General features: G+C 40.8%; 1 protein-coding gene across 1 annotated transcript; it reads right to left on the bottom strand.

Moving 5' to 3' along the window:
* Positions 1–3,410: 3,410 nt before the first annotated feature.
* Positions 3,411–16,893, bottom strand: LOC115178219 (zinc finger protein 436). The gene is made up of 2 exons (XM_029739316.1): positions 16,402–16,893; positions 3,411–4,819 (listed from the first exon to the last, which is right to left on the bottom strand). Exons 1-2 carry the CDS (start codon positions 16,628–16,630, stop codon positions 4,029–4,031), a joined length of 1,020 nt encoding a protein of 339 aa, XP_029595176.1. The 5' UTR covers positions 16,631–16,893; the 3' UTR covers positions 3,411–4,028.
* Between the last annotated feature and the right edge of the window lie 1,417 nt (positions 16,894–18,310).

Here is an 18,310-nt window from a genome sequence, read left to right as displayed (position 1 = left end):
ACACCATAGAATCCCAGGACATACAGGGCACCACTGCTGCTGCCATCTCGTTTTCCCTGTGTGATGTCATATCCTGTTCCTGTTTAGGCACCTAGCCTGCCGAGTGCCGGTGGGCTCTTCCGTCAACATGAGGCTCCTGGTGCTCCCGTCCCTAATACACCCACTCACAATTAGGAACGCTCCCCTATTTCCATGTTTGTGTGTATGAGTGTTGTGTGCCAGAGGAGTCTGGTATGGGGGAGGACATATTAGTGTTTCCCTACACCCTACCATTACCCCCTACTGTCACCTTAACACCCTTACTGTTAAACCACAAAAGTGACATTGCTTTTGTTGAATAAACCTGGGTCAATGGAAACCTGCATACTGTCTTGATGGAAGATCCACTTGTGGCTAAGTTTTACCAGGTATACTAATAGAAAACAAAATATCTTACACACTAAGGACCCGGGGAAGAGTTGCAGGGTAGAGGAGGACAGAAGAATGTGCCTATTTGAAAGATAGATTTAAAAAAAAAATGTAACTCATGACGTAATGCTAGAAAAGGTTGGAGACCCCTGCTCCAGGGCAGAAAGGTTGGAGACCCCTGCTCCAGGGCAGAATGGTTGGAGACCCCTGCTCCAGGGCAGAATGGTTGGAGACCCCTGCTCCAGGGCAGAAAGGTTGGAGACCCCTGCTCCAGGGCAGAAAGGTTGGAGACCCCTGCTCCAGGGCAGAAAGGTTGGAGACCCCTGCTCCAGGGCAGAATGGTTGGAGACCCCTGCTCCAGGGCAGAATGGTTGGAGACTCCTGCTCCAGGGCAGAAAGGTTGGAGACCCCTGCTCCAGGGCAGAAAGGTTGGAGACCCCTGCTCCAGGGCAGAATGGTTGGAGACCCCTGCTCCAGGGCAGAATGGTTGGAGACCCCTGCTCCAGGGCAGAAAGGTTGGAGACCCCTGCTCCAGGGCAGAAAGGTTGGAGACCCCTGCTCCAGGGCAGAAAGGTTGGAGACCCCTGCTCCAGGGCAGAAAGGTTGGAGACCCCTGCTCCAGGGCAGAAAGGTTGGAGACCCCTGAAGAATGGGTCTGTGTTCTATGACTGGACAGTTCAGATGGCTGATCCTTTTTACTGGAAAATGGGTCTGTGTTCTATGATTGGGTGTTTCGGGTCTCTGGTTGGCTTTTAGTGTATTGATGTGTATAGATTGTTGTTCTAACCACAGGGCTGATCTATAAAGAGAGACCTTGGTCTGTAAATGTTAAAGAAATAAAAATGTGTATTGATGTGTATAGTTGTTGTATCCTAAAGAAATAAAAAAGTATTGATGTGTATAGTTTTTATAACTACAGGGCCATCTATAAATATACCTTGGTCTCAGCATGACTAAAGGTTAAATACATTTTAAAAATACGACAACAAATCAGTGTCCTCAGTCCTGGTACCTTCAGTCTGGCGTCAGACCAGATATAAGATTGATATAAGAACATTCAGTATCAAGTCAAGTGACCATCAGCCCATACACAAATAAAGTGTCGCACTTAAGATCAGTGGAAATAATGTGTATTACAGACAGGGAAAACATAGAAATAAGCTAAGCATTGTGTTAATTACTCTTAACTGAATATAAACTGCATTCATCTTAAATGTCCCCAATACAGCTTGTTTTTGTTTTCTGTTGCAAAACATTTCACTATGGTGTGCACTAATGAATATGACCCTGAATTAAATCTCCCCATGATAAAGTTGTCTTCCTGTGAGGTTGAATCCAAATCAGATCCCTCGACCTGAGGTCAAGTTTATTACTACGACAAAGACAAACTGTGTGACTGTCACGCCCTAATCCGTTTCACCTGTCTTTGTGATTGTCTCCACACCCCTCCAGGTGTTGCCCATCTTCCCCATTATCCCGTGTATTTATATCGGTGTTCTCTGTTTGTCTGTTACCAGTTCTTTTTGTTTCTTCAAGCCTACCAGCAGTTTTCCCTCTGCTCCTGTCACTATTGTTCCTGTTTTCACCTTTCTGACAGCCCCTTTGCCCCACTACTCTGGATTATTGACCCCTGTCTGCCTTGACCTGTCATTTGCCTGCCCTTGTTGCTGAAATAAACATTGTTACTTCGACAGTCTGCATTTGGGTCTTACCTTAAACGTGATAGCGACAGCTAAAAGGGGTAGCTGCGTCTGCTCATTTATACAGCCAGCTAGCTAACAAACAACGTAAATGTGAAATTAAATGGGGTAACTAGTATATACGATGGAAGTGTGTTAAAACACAGTGGCTAATATATACGGAAAGCGTTCTAAAGAGGTACAATGTTTTGGTCATGCTGACTAGCTGTTCTTGTTGAAGTATTGAAATTCCCACAAAATAATGTTAACGTTCTCGGAACTATTTGAGAAAATTCCCAATGTCAAACCATTCAGAGAACGTTCCTAGAACGTCACCAAATATTAAATGAAATATAATCATGTTTGAATTTTTAGGAAACGTTCTGTTACAGTAATGAAATACCAAGAAAATTATTTCGTCAAGTTCCTTAAATACGCGGAGAATGTTCCAAAGCCAATCAACTATACTGCACCATTCCCAGAACGTTGTGGAAAGTTTGAATGCAAAATAACCTTAAGATGACCACGCTCTTAGAAACATATGGTTCTCAGAACTTTTTTTATCTTGGAAATGTCCATTGTTATCCACACAGAGTCCAGGATGGTAAGAGGTAACAGAAAGCATTGTAATCCAGGTGAGGTGTAACAGCTTCCAATCAATCAAATGTATTTATAATCCCTTTTTTTTTTTACATCAGCCGATGTTACAAAGTGCTGTACAGAAACCCAGCCTAAAACCCCAAACAGCAAGCAATGCAGATGTAGAAGCATGGTATCCAAGTGATATAGATGGCAAAAAGGGCAAATCCCAAAGTAACAAAAAAAAAGAAAAGCATAAAATAGCAGTTTGTCAAAGTAAAATCTGTCTGACTCTAGCTAATGTTACCTGACCATCGCTCCAGCTAGCGAGCCTTCACCAGGCTAGTTAAGGGCCACCAACAAGTGACGTTAGTTAGACAGGGATCTTATATTAAAAGCCACCAAGCATTGAGCTAAAGCTAGCAAGAAAAAAGAAAAATAACTTCTGTCAGTTGAAAGATAATGCTGGGCTTACCTGTGATGTTGTACAAAACGATTTAAGTTAATAATTCATTTTGTGGAAATCCGTGTCAATGGTCTTTCATAGATAAACTGACTTGCAAAGTCATTTGACTAAATTTCTGATAAGGGCTGGGTTTAGTTCATTTGTAACCATCTACAAACATACTCCACGTGTGAGCTTATTACTTCCTGTTTATGACCTGTTGCTACAGTGGTTTACTTCTGTCTGCAATGCTGGATGGGCTGATGGTGAAACGGGGAGTAAGAAAATATATATATTTATTTTTGATCTGAGTTCGGTAGCGATTAGCAAAGCCACTGACTGCCACCAAAGTGCTGTGAACTTGCTTTCATGTCGGGGGTTGTTGTTGGACGGCCCACGTGTCCCAGAGCCTGTGGGCTGTGCCAGAGACTGGGGGGAACGTGAGGTGTGCTCACTCAATTCATTCATATTTTTTAAAAGGAGCTAAACATCTCAATTCATCCATATTTATAAAAGGAGACATACGTTGCTGTTCAGAAGTTGGAACTAGAGGTACATTTCCACTGTAGAACCGCAAGGACAAACATTTTGTGACAATTGCCTTCGTTTGTGGCACTAATTGTTTTCTTGGTCTGTTATCTTTACAGGACCATACTATTCCCTTAAAGCCTGTACATATCGAATGCAAATGTAAACAATAGAGCAACCGCGTCACTGGTAAATGGCACTTGAGAGTGCTCAAGTAATGACACACACAGATGAACACAACACACAGAGCCGGAGTTGAAAAATGACCATGTAATCGCAGAGAGCATACACATTCAAACTGACATATTGGTAGTCTACATTATTCATTAAAAAAAAAAAAAAAAACATCTAGAATTTACCAGGTAATTTAATTAAGAAAAAAATCTTATTTACAATGATGACTTCTCTCCTGTGTGTAAAGGCATCTCTACTGTGTGTAAAGGCTTCTCTACTGTGTGTGTTCTGTTATGTGATTTCAGGTAATCTAACCGGGTAAAACTCTTTCCGCACAGGGAGCAGTGGTAAGGCTTCTCTCCAGTGTGTATTCTCTTATGTTTTTTCAGACAACTTGATTGAGAAAAACTCTTTCCACAAACAGAGCATTGATAAGGCTTCTCCCCTGTGTGTGTTCTTGTGTGGGATTTCAGGTGGGTTGACTGGGTAAAACTCTTTCCGCACAGGGAGCAGAGGAAAAGCTTCTCTCCGGGTTTTTCTCCTGTATGTATTTTTTCATGCTCCTTCAGGTACTTTGCTAAGGAAAATCTCTTTCCACACTGGGAGCAATGGTAGGGCTTTTCTTCTGTGTGCGTCCTCTCATGCTGTTTTAGGATCCCTAACTTGGTAAACCGCTTTTCACACTGAGAGCAGTGGAAAGGTTTTTCTCCCGTGTGTACTATTTTATGTTCTTTCAGGTGTGCTAACCGGGTAAAAGCCTTTTCACACTGAGAGCATTGGTAAGGCTTCTCGCCTGTGTGTATTATTTGATGTTGTTTTAGATTCTGTAACCAGGTAAAACACTGTCCACACTGGGAGCATTTGTGAGGCTTCTCTCCTGTATGTATCCTCTCATGTTTCTTTAGGTCCCCTAACTGGTTAAAGCTCTTTCCACAGTAGGAACAGTGATTTCGTCTTGCTGGTTCGGACGTCTCTGGCTCTGGTTCCTCTGAGTCTGGTCTCTCTCCTGCCAAAGACAGAGTTTATTTAAAGTGGAACTGACAGCATTTTAACTAATTTGCAGATATGAAACAAACAGACAATCATAAGTCAAAATTATAAAATTCCCAGTTTATGCTACAAAACCAACTTTAAGAGGTTTTTAAAAATAGGTTATATTTGACTCAACATTATGACGTACACTAAGGCATTGTTGGCAGAACAGATGGATACAGTTCAATGCATGAATAATATAATTCACCAATACATTTCTTAGTAGTCCAAAAAATATTGCTCTCAGGTTGTAAATTACAGCTGGCCTGGTATGTTTGCTGCCTCCATTCAGGATGCACCGTTTCAGTTTCAATATTTTGGACAAAAACAGACGAATGTAACTAAGGCTGGGAATGTCAATACAATCAGACTAGCAAGGGCAATGATCACAAGTCAGTCATGTGGCTAATGGGCTAGCGTTTCTATTTTGGTAGTGTGACGACCCTCCCACTCTGTCTGCCGTATTCTTTCTTTTTGTTCTTGTTTCCTTGTTGGGATGCCGGTGGGCGGAGCTGGGAAGGTCATCAGCAACATGGGAAACACCTGGGTCCGGGTGTGTCCCAGGATAAAGGCACCTCTTCCACATTCATTGAGGAGACTCTCTCAACCCAGACACTTTGTTGATTTTGGTTATGTAGTTTTGTGGCTTTTTGGTTATTTGCTTTGGCACCTTTCAACACCCTGCATTATTACATTCAGGTATGCAAAACACACACTACTGATTACTGATTACACACACCATTGTTAATTACTTTGTTACTTTATTTAATAAATATATATTTTGATACTCCTTGTCTCCACGTTGTCTCCCTTTTGTTGCGAACTCTGAGCCGGTTCGTAACAGTAGCAAGCTAAAAACATGGAGCTAGCTAATAGGAGGATGTCATGTGATGTCATTGGAGGAGTGGGTGAGTGACTGACTTTTCCCCCTCATTTAGTTTTTTGGTGGCTACACAGCTAGAGATGCAGGAGTCATTTGGTTAGCTAGCAAGAACGACTGTTATCCAGTTAGCATATATCTCTTGGGTTCGGAAATTCACTCGGGCAATCAACTCCAATTTCAGAGGACTCTCGTCTGAGTGTACCAGAGCGCAGAATAACTGAATTTACAAACGCGAAACACCTGTTGAATATATATATATATATATTCATTCAACAGGTGTTTCGCGTTTGTAAATATATATATATATATATATATATATATATCTTCATTTAACTAGGCAAGTCAGTTAAGAACAAATTCTTATTTACAATGATGGCCTACATCGGCCAAACCCGGACGACGCTGGGCCAATTGTGCGCCGCCCCATGAGACTCGTAATCTCGCTGGTGTCAGTAAACATTGTTAAAAGTCACACTGGGGTTGATATCCTTGACCTATTTTTTTACTGGTTATTCGCCCCCTTGATTGCTGAATCATTAACCTGACGATGATATCTGGTACTATCCCCAAGGTTTGGAAGGTGGCCCATGTACTCCCCTTAACCTGACGATGATATCTGGTACTATCCCCAAGGTTTGGAAGGTGGCCCATGTACTCCCCTTAACCTGACGATAATATCTGGTACTATCCCCAAGATTCTTTGCACATGACAAAAGCCTATGAAATAGTTTTTGCTTCTAAATTCTTTTTGTGTGCCAAAAGTGAAGAGCAAATGTTTCTTAGTGAAGAAGAAAAACCCATTGAGAACCACATCTATTATTTATACTACATTATGTTAAAGTTAAAATGACAGAGGTTTGTTTCTTGTGTTCTATCAATTATTATCTGGAATAGCCTAACATAGAACCTGAGGGGGGATGAAACTTCTAAAACTTTAAAAAAAGATCTTCAAAACATATTTTTAGCTTTGCTTTTCCTCAAGGTGCTTTTCAGTTGATGTGATTCTTAGTTTTTTTTATGTTTATCTTGTGTAGTAAATATTTCATCTTTTATCATTCATTCAAAAAAAATCATGTAAAGCACATTGCGTTGCATTCCATGTCTGAAATGTGCTGTATAAATAAAGCTTGATTTGATCAAAACCCTTTCCATGTTTGACCCACAGAAATAGAATGAATAGAACAGAAATGAACATTCAAGTCAATGATGTCATAATGAGTAAACTGGCAGCCATTGCAAGTGTACCATTGCAGGTAGTAAAAGCAGGAAGTTCTCTCTTCAATCTGTGCTGTGATTTGTTGAGTTAAATTGTGTGATTTGTTGAGCCTTCCACTCTACCCACGTAAAGCCAGGGCAGGCCTGCTCCCCTCCCCCGGCTAAAGCGTCACAATACCAGGCAGCTGTTGTTAGTGTAGCCATGAGTTGACCAGTGAAATTGCCAGATTTGGAGGTTCCGAGTCCCTTCTACTCATTCTATTTTGATGGTTTGACCTGTGTCTCTGACTGCCTGGCTGTGACTGAGATTACCGTAGTTAATATTTTGTCATTTTTACCCCCTTTTTCGTGATTACGATCTTGTCTCATTGCTGCAACTCCCAAACAGGCTCGTCCTCCCAAAACATGAGGGACTGTGGGACTGGGATAGAACCCCAGGCTGAAGTGACACCGCAACACTGCGATGCAGTGCCTTAGACTGCTGCGCCACTCGGGAGGCCCCCAATATTGTCATTTTTTAACACAGCAGTCACCCTATTTCCTGTAGTCTCAAAATGACTAAACATTTTGCTTCATGTCAAAGTTATTTTTATTTTTATAATTCAAATGGAACACACTTTGTTAATAACATATTGTCATTAAAATACCTGACTAGGTATACCTGGATGCACACATAGGGCTGTTGCGGTGACCAAATTACTGCCACACCGGTGTACAGCAATGCCGTCCGGGGTACGCACACACTCAGGGGTACAGCAATGCCGTCTAGGTTATGCGCACCCCCAGGGGTACAGCAACGCCGTCTAGGGTACGGCAAATAAAAATGTGATTCACGTCTTTATTTTTTATTTAAAAAAAAGATATTAATAAAACATTTGAAAATGTTCTTCACATTTTCAAACAGTCCATTTAGTAAGGCGTCCATAGAGACACATATCAGCTCTACTGGTAGTACTGCTACTACCAGCAGTACTACACCTGCACCTGTCGACGACACAAGTTGTTCTGCTCCCACGAGCACATCCAATAATTCAGTAATTCTACATTTGTTGTTAGCCCAGCTAGCATGGACACTGACAGTTGTGAATCTGATGCAGCCGAAGAGCTGATGCAGCCGAAGAGCCCTTACTAGAGTTCAACCGATTATGATTTTTCAACGCCGATACCGATTATTGGAGGAGCAAAAAAGCCGATGCCGATTAATTGGCCGATTTAAAAAAAAAGTATTTGTAATAATGACAATTACAACAATACTGAATGAACACTTATTTTAACTTAATATAATAGATAAATACTATCAATTTAGCCTCAAATAAATAATTACACATGTTCAATTTGGTTTAAATAATGCAAAAACAAAGTGTTGGAGAAGAAAGTAAAAGTGCAATATGTGCCATGTAAAAAAGCTAACGTTTAAGTTCCTTGCTCAGAACATGAGAACATATGAAAGCTGGTGGTTCCTTTAAACATGAGTCTTCAATATTCCCAGGTAAGAAGTTTTAGGTTGTAGTTATTATAGGACTATTTCTCTCTATACGATTTGTATTTCATATACCTTTGACTATTGGATGTTCTTATAGGCACTTTAGTATTGCCAGTGTAACAGTATACCTTCCGTCCCTCTCCTCGCTCCTACCTGGGCTCGAACCAGGAACACATCGACAACAGCCACCCTCGAAGCAGCGTTACCCATGTAGAGCAAGGGGAACAACTACTCCAAGTCTCAGAGCAAGTGACGTTTGAAACGCTATTAGCGCGCACCTGCTAACTAGCTAGCCATTTCACATCGGTTACACCAGCCTAATCTTGGGAGTTGATAGGCTTGAAGTCATAAACAGCGCAATGCTTGAAGAATTGCGAAGAGCTGCTGGCAAAACGCACGAAGGTGCTGTTTGAATGAATGCTTATGAGCTTGCTGCTGCCTACCATTGCTCAGTCAGACTACTCTATCAAATATCAAAATCATAGACTTAATTATAACATAATAAACACAGAAATACGAGCCTTTGGTTATTAATATGGTCGAATCCGGAAACTATCATTTAGAAAACGAAACGTTCATTATTTGAGTGAAATACGGAACCGTTCCATATTTTATCTAACGGGTGGCATCCCCAAGTCTAAATATTCCTGTTACATTGCACAACCTTCAATGTTATGCCATAATTATGTACAATTCTGGCAAATTAATTACGGCCTTTGTTAGGAATAAATGGACTTCACACAGTCCGCAATGAGCCAGGCTGCCCAAACTGCTGTATATCCCCTGACTGCTTGCACGGAATGCTAGAAAAGTGACACAAATTCATGTTAGCAGGCAATATTAACTAAATATGCAGGTTTAAAAATATATACTTGTGTATTGATTTTAAAGAAAGGCATTGATGTTTATGGTTAGGTACATTGGTGCAACGACAGTGCTTTTTTCGCAAATGCACTTGTTAAATCATCACCCGTTTGTCGAAGTAGGCTGTGATTCAATGAGAAATTAACAGGCATCGCATCGCTTATATGCAACGCAGGACACGTTAAACTAGTAATATCATCAGCCATGTGTAGCTAACTAGTGATTATATTAACGTGTCCTGCGATTGATCGTTTTTTAAGATATGTTTAATGCTAGCTAGCAACTTACCTTGGCTTCTTGCTGCCCTCGCGTAACAGGTAGTTAGCCTGCCATGCAGGCTCCTCGTGGAGTGCAATGTAAGGCAGGTGGTTAGAGCGTTGGACTAGTAACCGAAAGGTTGCAAAAACGAATCCCCCCTGAACAATGCAGTTAACCCCCGTTCCTAGGCCGTCATTGAAAATAAGAATGTGTTCTTAATCTGACTTGCCTAGTTAAATAAAGGTGTTAAAATAAAAAATATATTAAATCGGTGGCCAAAAATACTGATTACCGATTGGTATGAAAACTTGAAATCGTCCCTAATTAATCGGCCATTCCGATTAATCGGTCGACCGCTACCACTTACCCGGGAAAGCACGGAACAGACAGGGACGTTGGACCATCGAATATGATAAGAAATACATTGATTTGGAATTTCACTTATATTGGGAGTAGTGCCTTTTCCTGGGTACCATCTCACAACTAAATTAAATCTTCACTCTTGCGCAGACTTTTAGAAACAAAACAAGACAATTTGAAAAATAAGCCAGTTTTCGAGCGAGAATTAAAATGACTTTCGAGTAGTAAAACATTGGATGGATGAGTCAACAGACGTGGCGGGCCTGGCATAGCTACTGAAGTATGTCGGTTACGTTTATGGGGGGTCAATTAAGGAAGACATCCTCTTCTGCAAACCACTGGAAACCAGGACAACAGGAGAGGATATTTTTAAAGTAATGGACTTCGATGGTCAAGATGTGTTGGTATCTGTACTGATGGCGCAAAAGCCATGACTGTGAGACATAGTGGAGTGGTAATGCGCGCGCAAGCAGTTGCTGCCGACGCCACTTGGGTACACTGCAGCATCCAACGAGAGGTTCTTGCTGACAAAGGAATGCCTGACAGCTTGAAAGACGTTTTGGACACTAGAGTGAAAATGGTTAACAAAGGATCCGCCCCTTATTTTCAATTTTTCGCCTAAAATGACATACCCAAATCTAACTCAGGCATTGAAGCAAGGATATGCATATTCTTGATACCATTTGAAAGGAAACACTTAAGTGTGTGGAAATGTGAAATGAATGTAGGAGAATATAACATTAGATCGTGTAAAAGAAAATACAAAGATAAAACATTCGTTGTTTTGTACCATCATCTTTGAAATGCAAGAGAAAGGCCATAATGTATTATTCTACCCCAGGTACAACTTAGATTTTGGCCACAAGATGGCAACAGTGTATGTGCAAAGCATTAGACTGATCCAATGTACCATTGCATTTCTGTAAAACAAATGTATCAAGATGAGCCTAATTGGTTTATTAATAACTTGAAGTTCATAACAGTGCACTCTCCTCAAACAATAGCATGGTATTACTTCACTGTAATTGGACAGATCAGTTAGCTTAAATTTTTGTTAATCTTTCTGCCAATATCAGATATGTCTATGTCCTGGGAAATTTTCTTGTTACTTACAACCTCATGCTAATCACATTAGCCTACGTTAGCTCAACCGTCTCGTGGGGGACACACCAATCCTGAAGAAGTTAAAGCAAGGTGATATGGCAGGGACCATGTAACACTTTTACAACATACAAAATTTGAGGCTATGATTAAGAAGTTGGAGTTCATCTCTGTCTGCATTAACAAGGACAACACACAGGTCTTTCCATCATTGTATGATTTTTGTGTGCGCAAATGAACTCAAGCTTACGGACAATGTCAAATGTGATATAACGAAGCACCTGAGTGAGTTCGGTGCGCAATTACGCAGGTACTTTCCCAAAACGGATGACACAAACAACTGGATTTGTTATCCCTTTCAAGCCCTGCCTCGTGTCCACTTACCGATATCTGAACAAGACAGCCTCATCGAAATTGCAACAAGCGGTTCTGTGAAAATTGTATTTAATCAGAAGCCACTGACAGATTTTTGGATTGGGCTGTGCTCAGAGTATCCTGCCTTGGCAAATCGAGCTGTTAAGACATTGATGCCCTTTGCAACCACGTACCTATGTGAGAGAGGATTCTCGGCCCTCACTAGCATGAAAACTAAATACAGGCACAAACTATGCGTGGAAAATTATTGGATTTGTAATCAAAAGGTTGCAAGATCGAATCCCCGAAATGACAAGGTAAAAATCTGTCGTTGTGCCCCTGCCCCCTCATGTAGCCTAGCCGATAGGCCTATATGTATTAATAAGGTTTGTATCACAACTAAAGTGGCCAAATAACTCCTTAAAAATTAAGCACATTAATCCGCTTTACAAAGGGTGTAGAGCGTAACTGGCATTAATAAGCAGCGCTATTATTAAAAATAGTCACTTTTGATAATGGTGTTTTCCGCTAACGGAACATTTGTGCTTATAGCCTACTACCATGTGCGCATTGCTGCGCTTATAATGTGAAGAAATAGCCTAATTGTTAATCAACATTTTAAGCTAAAAGTTCTGATCTGTTTTGCGTCACCCACATCGCATAAAAACATTTTTTTGATGGTAGTGCTTGTATTAATTTGGGATCTACCGCATCCCTGTCCCAGGCTGCACAGAAAAGGTGAACTTTATACTATGGGGGATAGTAGATAAATGCATCCCTCACTGAGGGGGCGTGTGTTTGGGCATGTTTTGCACTGGGTGAAAATTGACTGCAATCGTTTTGGAACCCCAAAGCGAGGTCGGCTCAAAACAAAGTGACATAGAGCATGTGGAGTAATGAGTAGGATTTGTTTTTTTCTCTCCACATGCCTTCCCAAAGAAAACTAGTCAGAAAAGACATTGTATGTTTCTGGATGATGTACCATGCTCCCTCGCTGCTTTCGACCTGATGACATGACTGGCCTTTACAGCACTTTGTGACATCAGCTGATTGATTGATGACATGACTGGCCTTTGATTATGCTGAGCCACGGTGCACCAGACAAACACGCTCCATTGCTTTAAGCCACACCCGCACCCTGGCACACCCACCAAACATACCTCAAAGTCTGTTCAAGAACGTTTTGGTAAACTTGTCGTTCAGCACAAACCATTCCCCAACGTAACAAACGTTAAAGCGAACTGAACGCACCCCTTGTCTATTCAATGTGGGAGGTGTAACTATTTTGGAGCTGAAATCCAAAAGTAGCTCCCAGTGTTATAGAGTAGTACAGTATAATACCCATAAAACCTAGCGGTCAAACAAGGAAATGGTTCCACTTGTTTTTCCACCATTCATTTTTCCCATAAGGGATTTTAGAAACACTAAGGCTTACCCTGGAGTGATGTTTTGACAAGATGGCTTTTACCAATATATTCGCCTGTATTTACCCCGTAAAAATGTAATGCTAATTAGCTGCTAATGTGGCTATCACAAATAACTACAAATTAGGGATGCACGATATATCGGTGAACATATCAGAATCAGACGATATTATCTAAAAATGCCAACATCGGCCCAGATGTCTAGTTTAACGCCGATGTGCAAAACCGATGTCAAAGCTGACGTCCATACCGATATAACGTAGGATTGAGCAGTCAACAAGTCGAGCAGTCATTTGAAAGAGAAACAAAATTCCAGCGAGACAACTCAAAGAGGAAATCCATTAAAGCCAAGATAATGGAATTCATTGCCCTCGACAAGCAACCGTTCTCTGTCGTGGGTGATGTTGGCTTTCGCCGACGGGTCGAGCACTGGTACACACTACCAAGTGCGCTATTTTTCAGATGTTGCCCTACCGGAGTTACGCAGTAATAGCATCACTGCTATTAGCTTCATGACATACATACCGTGGAACGCCGTTTGGGTCTTTGCGTGTCAAAAAAGATACAGTAGTACTGTCAAAGCTGTACATAAAAATCTGCATACAAGCAAACACCGGCCATGAACGATGTGTTTACAATACTGAGTTAGTAATAAAGCATCATTGTTCGACCGCAACTTCTGAGGTAGCCAACTTTAGCTTTGTACCTAGCTTGCACCAATACAACCAGCCTGAAAACAATGACCCGTAGAATCTGCAGTCATTTTCATTATTCTTAGCAATGATTTAGGAATCCTTGTGAGTAAGTTTTAGCTAGATAGCCACTTGTTGTTCGCCTATTGAAACTGAACTTCAGTTCATGAAAATAAATAGCTAGCCAGCTACTTAACCCTGTTGCCCAAAGCTAAAGTTATAAGCAGACAGCTAGCTTCATCTGGCTAGTGAGGCTCAACTGGACTGGGTTGTGTTGTGAAGCCACAATAAGGATTGGGCGCAACAGTGGAATTTGCGGTTAGCCTTCAAAATAAAAGTGTTATTGACAGTGATGCAAATGAATATAAAATATTTGAATTATGCCAAACTTTTATTTTGAAGGCTAACTACATAGTCCACTATTGTGGACTATGTAGTCCACAATAGTCCACAATAGACCACCATTAATCAAATAAGAAGGGGTTATTTTAGGTGACACCTTGCTATGTAGTTAGCTAGCTAACTATAGCTACTGAAACGGATTGTCGTTTTGCTATGTCTTTGGGGAAGAACATTGTTTGCATCCATGAGCTAGCTAGCTTTTTTTATGACCAGCACTGTAGGTGCGCGAGGCAACTTTACCAGCATCATAGCGTATGTATCGATGAATTGTTGTGACATATGAAATTCGAGTGATCATGTAATCAATGTGTAATAACTACGTAAAAAATGAATGAACGCGTTAAATTATTATGTGACGTGCAGTCATATTCAGGTCCTGATTGGTCAACAAGCTTAATTGACACGTCAAATCGTGTTAATTAGTATATTTTTGGACACCGAAGACCCAAACGGCGTTCCATAGAAATCCTGGTTGAGAATGAAACGACTGAATAAATGAACAACGAAACAGCACATTAAGTAAGTGGTTTTTAAAAAAATAGGTTTTGATTATGTTTTACTGGTAACGGGGACATAAGTAAAATGCCAACAAAATAACTTTTTGGTCAGTGTGGTGTGTGTGTAACCTTTATTTAACTAGGCAATTCAGTTAAGAACAAATTCTTATTTACAATGATGGCCTACGCCGGACGACGGTGGGCCAATTATGCGCCGCCCTATGGGACTCCCAATCAAGGCCGGATCTGATACAGCCTGGATTCGAACCAGGGACTGTAGTGACTCCTCTTGCACTGAGATGCAGCACCTTGAACGCTGCGTCCGTGTGTGTGTTAACTATTTAACTGTAATAGAATGATTAAAAGGACGCTAAAATTTTCCATATCGGTTTTCTGTAAAGTTTTTTTTTGGCAAGGAAAATATTGGATATCGGTATGGGCCAAAAATGTCGTATCGGTGCATCACTACTACATGTCACGCTGATCAGGACGCGACTGCCAAATCTAGGCAAAAGTAAAAATCTCTGGATTAACTAGCTAATGTTAGCTAAATTTAGTCATGAATAAATTGCCCAAATGTCTTTAAATTGACAATTCTGTGACACAATAGATGTTTGCAAAGGTGTCAAATAGAGACGACCCTTACAAAAAAAGATTGCAGTTTTGAAACTGTAGTAAAAGTGCAGATATACTGCACTGTAACTGCAGTTACACTGCAAAATTACTGCAGTAAAAAAAACATGTTTTTGATGCAGTATTTGCAGCATACTACCTGCCCTCCAGGACACCTACAGCACCCGATGTCACAGGAAGGCAAAAAAGATCATCAAGGACAACAACCACCCGAGCCACTGCCTGTTCTCCCCGCTACCATCCAGAAGGCGAAGTCAGTAGAGGTGCATCAAAGCTGGGACCGAGAAACTGAAAAACAGCTTAGATCTCAAGGCCATCAGACTGTTAAACAGCCATCACTAGCACAGAGGCGCTGCATACAGACTTGAAATCATTGGCCACTGTAATAAACGGAACACTAGTCACTTTAATAATTCCACACCCAATGTTTACATATCCTGCATTACTCATCTCATATGTATATACTGTATTCTATACTCTATTGCATCTTAGCCTATGCGCTCTGACATCACTCATCCATATACTAATATATTCTTAGTCCATTCCTTTACTTAGATTTGTGTGTATTAGGTATTTGTTGTGGAATTGTTAGATATTGCTGCACTGTCAGAACTAGAAGCATGTCGCTACACTTGCAATAACATCTACTAACCATGTGTATGTGACCAATACATTTTTTTCGTAAGTGGATGTACAGGATCTTGCAGGGATTTCTAGTCTTGCATAATGTCAATTAGCATTTTCGAATTTGAGTGTAAATAAATCTGAATATATTGATAAAAGTCACCTTGTCCAAGATAACTTTAAACTGTCATCAAAACGTCACGCCAGGGTAAGTCTACACAATACACAGCCCTTATTTTAAGCATTTCTAAAATTCCCTATGGGAAAAATGTATGGCGGAAAAACGAATGGAAGCATTCCCTGTTGGATCGCTAGGTTTTATGGGTAATATGACACCTCCACTGTGGGGCCCTATACTTATCGTGGACATCGCCATTGTATGCACTGCGTCTCGTTAGTAGAAATGCCATGCAGCCATGTTAGAAGTTTGAAAACGGAAATGTGTGTTGTAATTTACACGTCAGTTAGGCTGATAGCTTGTTTAAAAAAAGTCGTAAACAAACACTGTATAGTTTTAGAACCTGCTTGAACTATTATTCTTATCATTTGGATGGTCAGTCCTTGCATTCATAGCTATTTTATGGAATTTGACAGTTGTTACATATCGGTGTCTCCAGCACCCAACCTTTGGCTGTTCACCATAACGAGTGTCATGGCGGCCATTTTGTTGTTGTTTGAATCACGGATTTCCACTTCGAAAATCCACATAAGTTCAACAAATTGGCAGAGATTGTGCTTCTGTTTTTAAGATAGTAACATTACTCACGGCTGTTAATCAGATCTCCAGTCTCATACTCTTCTTCCTCGTTCTCCTCTTTCATTGTGACAGTAATCTCTTCCTCATCTTTCACTCTGGAAGCTTCTTCATCGCCTTTCACGGTGACATCCTTCTCTTCCTCTTCTTCTTTCACGACAATATTAAGCCACATACCCTGTTTCTCAGTCCAGCAGACATCCTCTTCTTTTGCATGGGCAGAGTAGTTTAGTGAGCTCATGGTCCGGAATGTTATTAAGATAGCCAACTTAGATAGTTAGCATAAGCGACTAGCCTAATGCTAATTTAACCAGTTACCTACAATATGAAGCGGGAGATGGATAACTAGTAGACACGACAGACGTGTGCTTAAAACACAGTGATTAATATACACCGAAAACGTCTAAATAGCTCCAATGTTTCAGCTATGTTGGTTAGCAAGCTATCTAAGCGACTGATTAGCTGTTGTTGTAGAAGAGGTGTCCCGTCCACTAGATTATACGTCACGCTTTGGCAGCTTTGCCTGTAAAACTCATATCGCCATCTGCTGACTGGAGTAGATAATGCAGTTAACGGAAATATTTATTTTATTTTCAGAAAATACGTTTATTTTTCATTTATTTCATTTGCGTTTACACAGGCAGCCCAATTCTGCATTTTTTTCCCCCCACACTAATTGGTCTTTTGATCTTTTCAAATCAGATACTTTTCAGATCAAAATACCAATGAGTGAAAAAAAGTCTGAACGCAGCCAATTTCTCCTACATGGTGTAACAATACATTATGTAGATGTATAGTACAGGTCAAATGTTTGGACATACCTACTCATTCAAGGGTTTTTCTTTATTTTTACTATTTTCTACATTTTAGAATAATAGTGAAGACATCAAAACTATGAAATAACACATATGGAATCATGTAGTAAGCAAAAAAAGTGTATATCAAAATATATTTTAGATTCTTCAAATTAGCCACCCTTTGCCTTAATGACAGTTTTGCACACTCTTGGCATTTTCTCAACCAGCTTCATGGGGAATGCTTTTCCAAGTCTCTTGAAGGAGTTTCCACATATGCTGAGCACTTGTTGGCTGCTTTTCCTTCACTCTGCGGTCCAACTCATCCCAAACCATCTCAACTGGGTTGAGGTTGGGTGATTGTGGAGGCCAGATCATCTGATGCAGCATTCCAACACTCTCCTTCTTGGTCAAATAGCCCTTACACAGCATGGAGGTGTGTTTTGGGTCATTGTCCTGTTGAAAAACAAATGATAGTCCCACTAAGCTCAAACCAGATGGGATGGCGTATCGCTGCAGACTGCTGAGGTAGCAATGCTGGTTAACTGTGCCTTAAATTCTAAATAAATCACTGACAGTGTCACCTGCAAAGCACGCCCACACATCACACCTCCTCCATGCTTCACAGTGGGAACCACACATGCGGAGATCATCCGTTCACCTACAATGCGTCTCACAAAGACACGGCTGTTGGAACCAAAAATCTGAAATTTGGACTCATCAGACCAAAGGACAGATTTCCACTGGTCTAATGTCAATTGCTTGTGTTTCTTCGCCCAAGCAAGTCTCTTCATCTTATTGGTGTCCTTTAGTCTTGTTTTTTTGCAGCAATTCGACCATGAAGGCTTGATTCACACAGTCTCCTCTGAACAGTTGATGTTAAGATGTGTCTGTTCCTTGAACTCTGTGAAGTATTTATTTGGGCTACAAATGCTGAGGCTGGTAACTCTTATGAACTTATACTCTGCAACAGAGGTAACTCTGGGTCCTTTCCTGTGGCGGTCCTCATGAAAGCCAGCTTCATCATAGAGCTTGATGGTTTTTGCGACTGCACTTGAAAAAACGTACAAAGTTCTTGACATTTTCCGGACTGCCTGACCTTCATGTCTTAAAGTAATGATGGACTG

Source organism: Salmo trutta, chromosome 38 (assembly GCF_901001165.1).
Source record: "Salmo trutta chromosome 38, fSalTru1.1, whole genome shotgun sequence".
Taxonomy (NCBI): Eukaryota; Metazoa; Chordata; class Actinopteri; order Salmoniformes; family Salmonidae; genus Salmo; species Salmo trutta.
This window is presented reverse-complemented; position numbering and strand designations above follow the sequence as displayed.

What these genes read in the sequence shown, in the direction of transcription:
- LOC115178219 (XM_029739316.1), bottom strand. Translation starts at nt 16,630, where the DNA reads ATGAGCTCACTAAACTACTCTGCCCATGCAAAAGAAGAGGATGTCTGC. An exon ending in TGGAGATCTGATTAACAGCC is followed by an intron (nt 4,820 to 16,401) that starts GTGAGTAATGTT and finishes TGTCTTTGGCAG; the next exon opens with GAGAGAGACCAGACTCAGAG.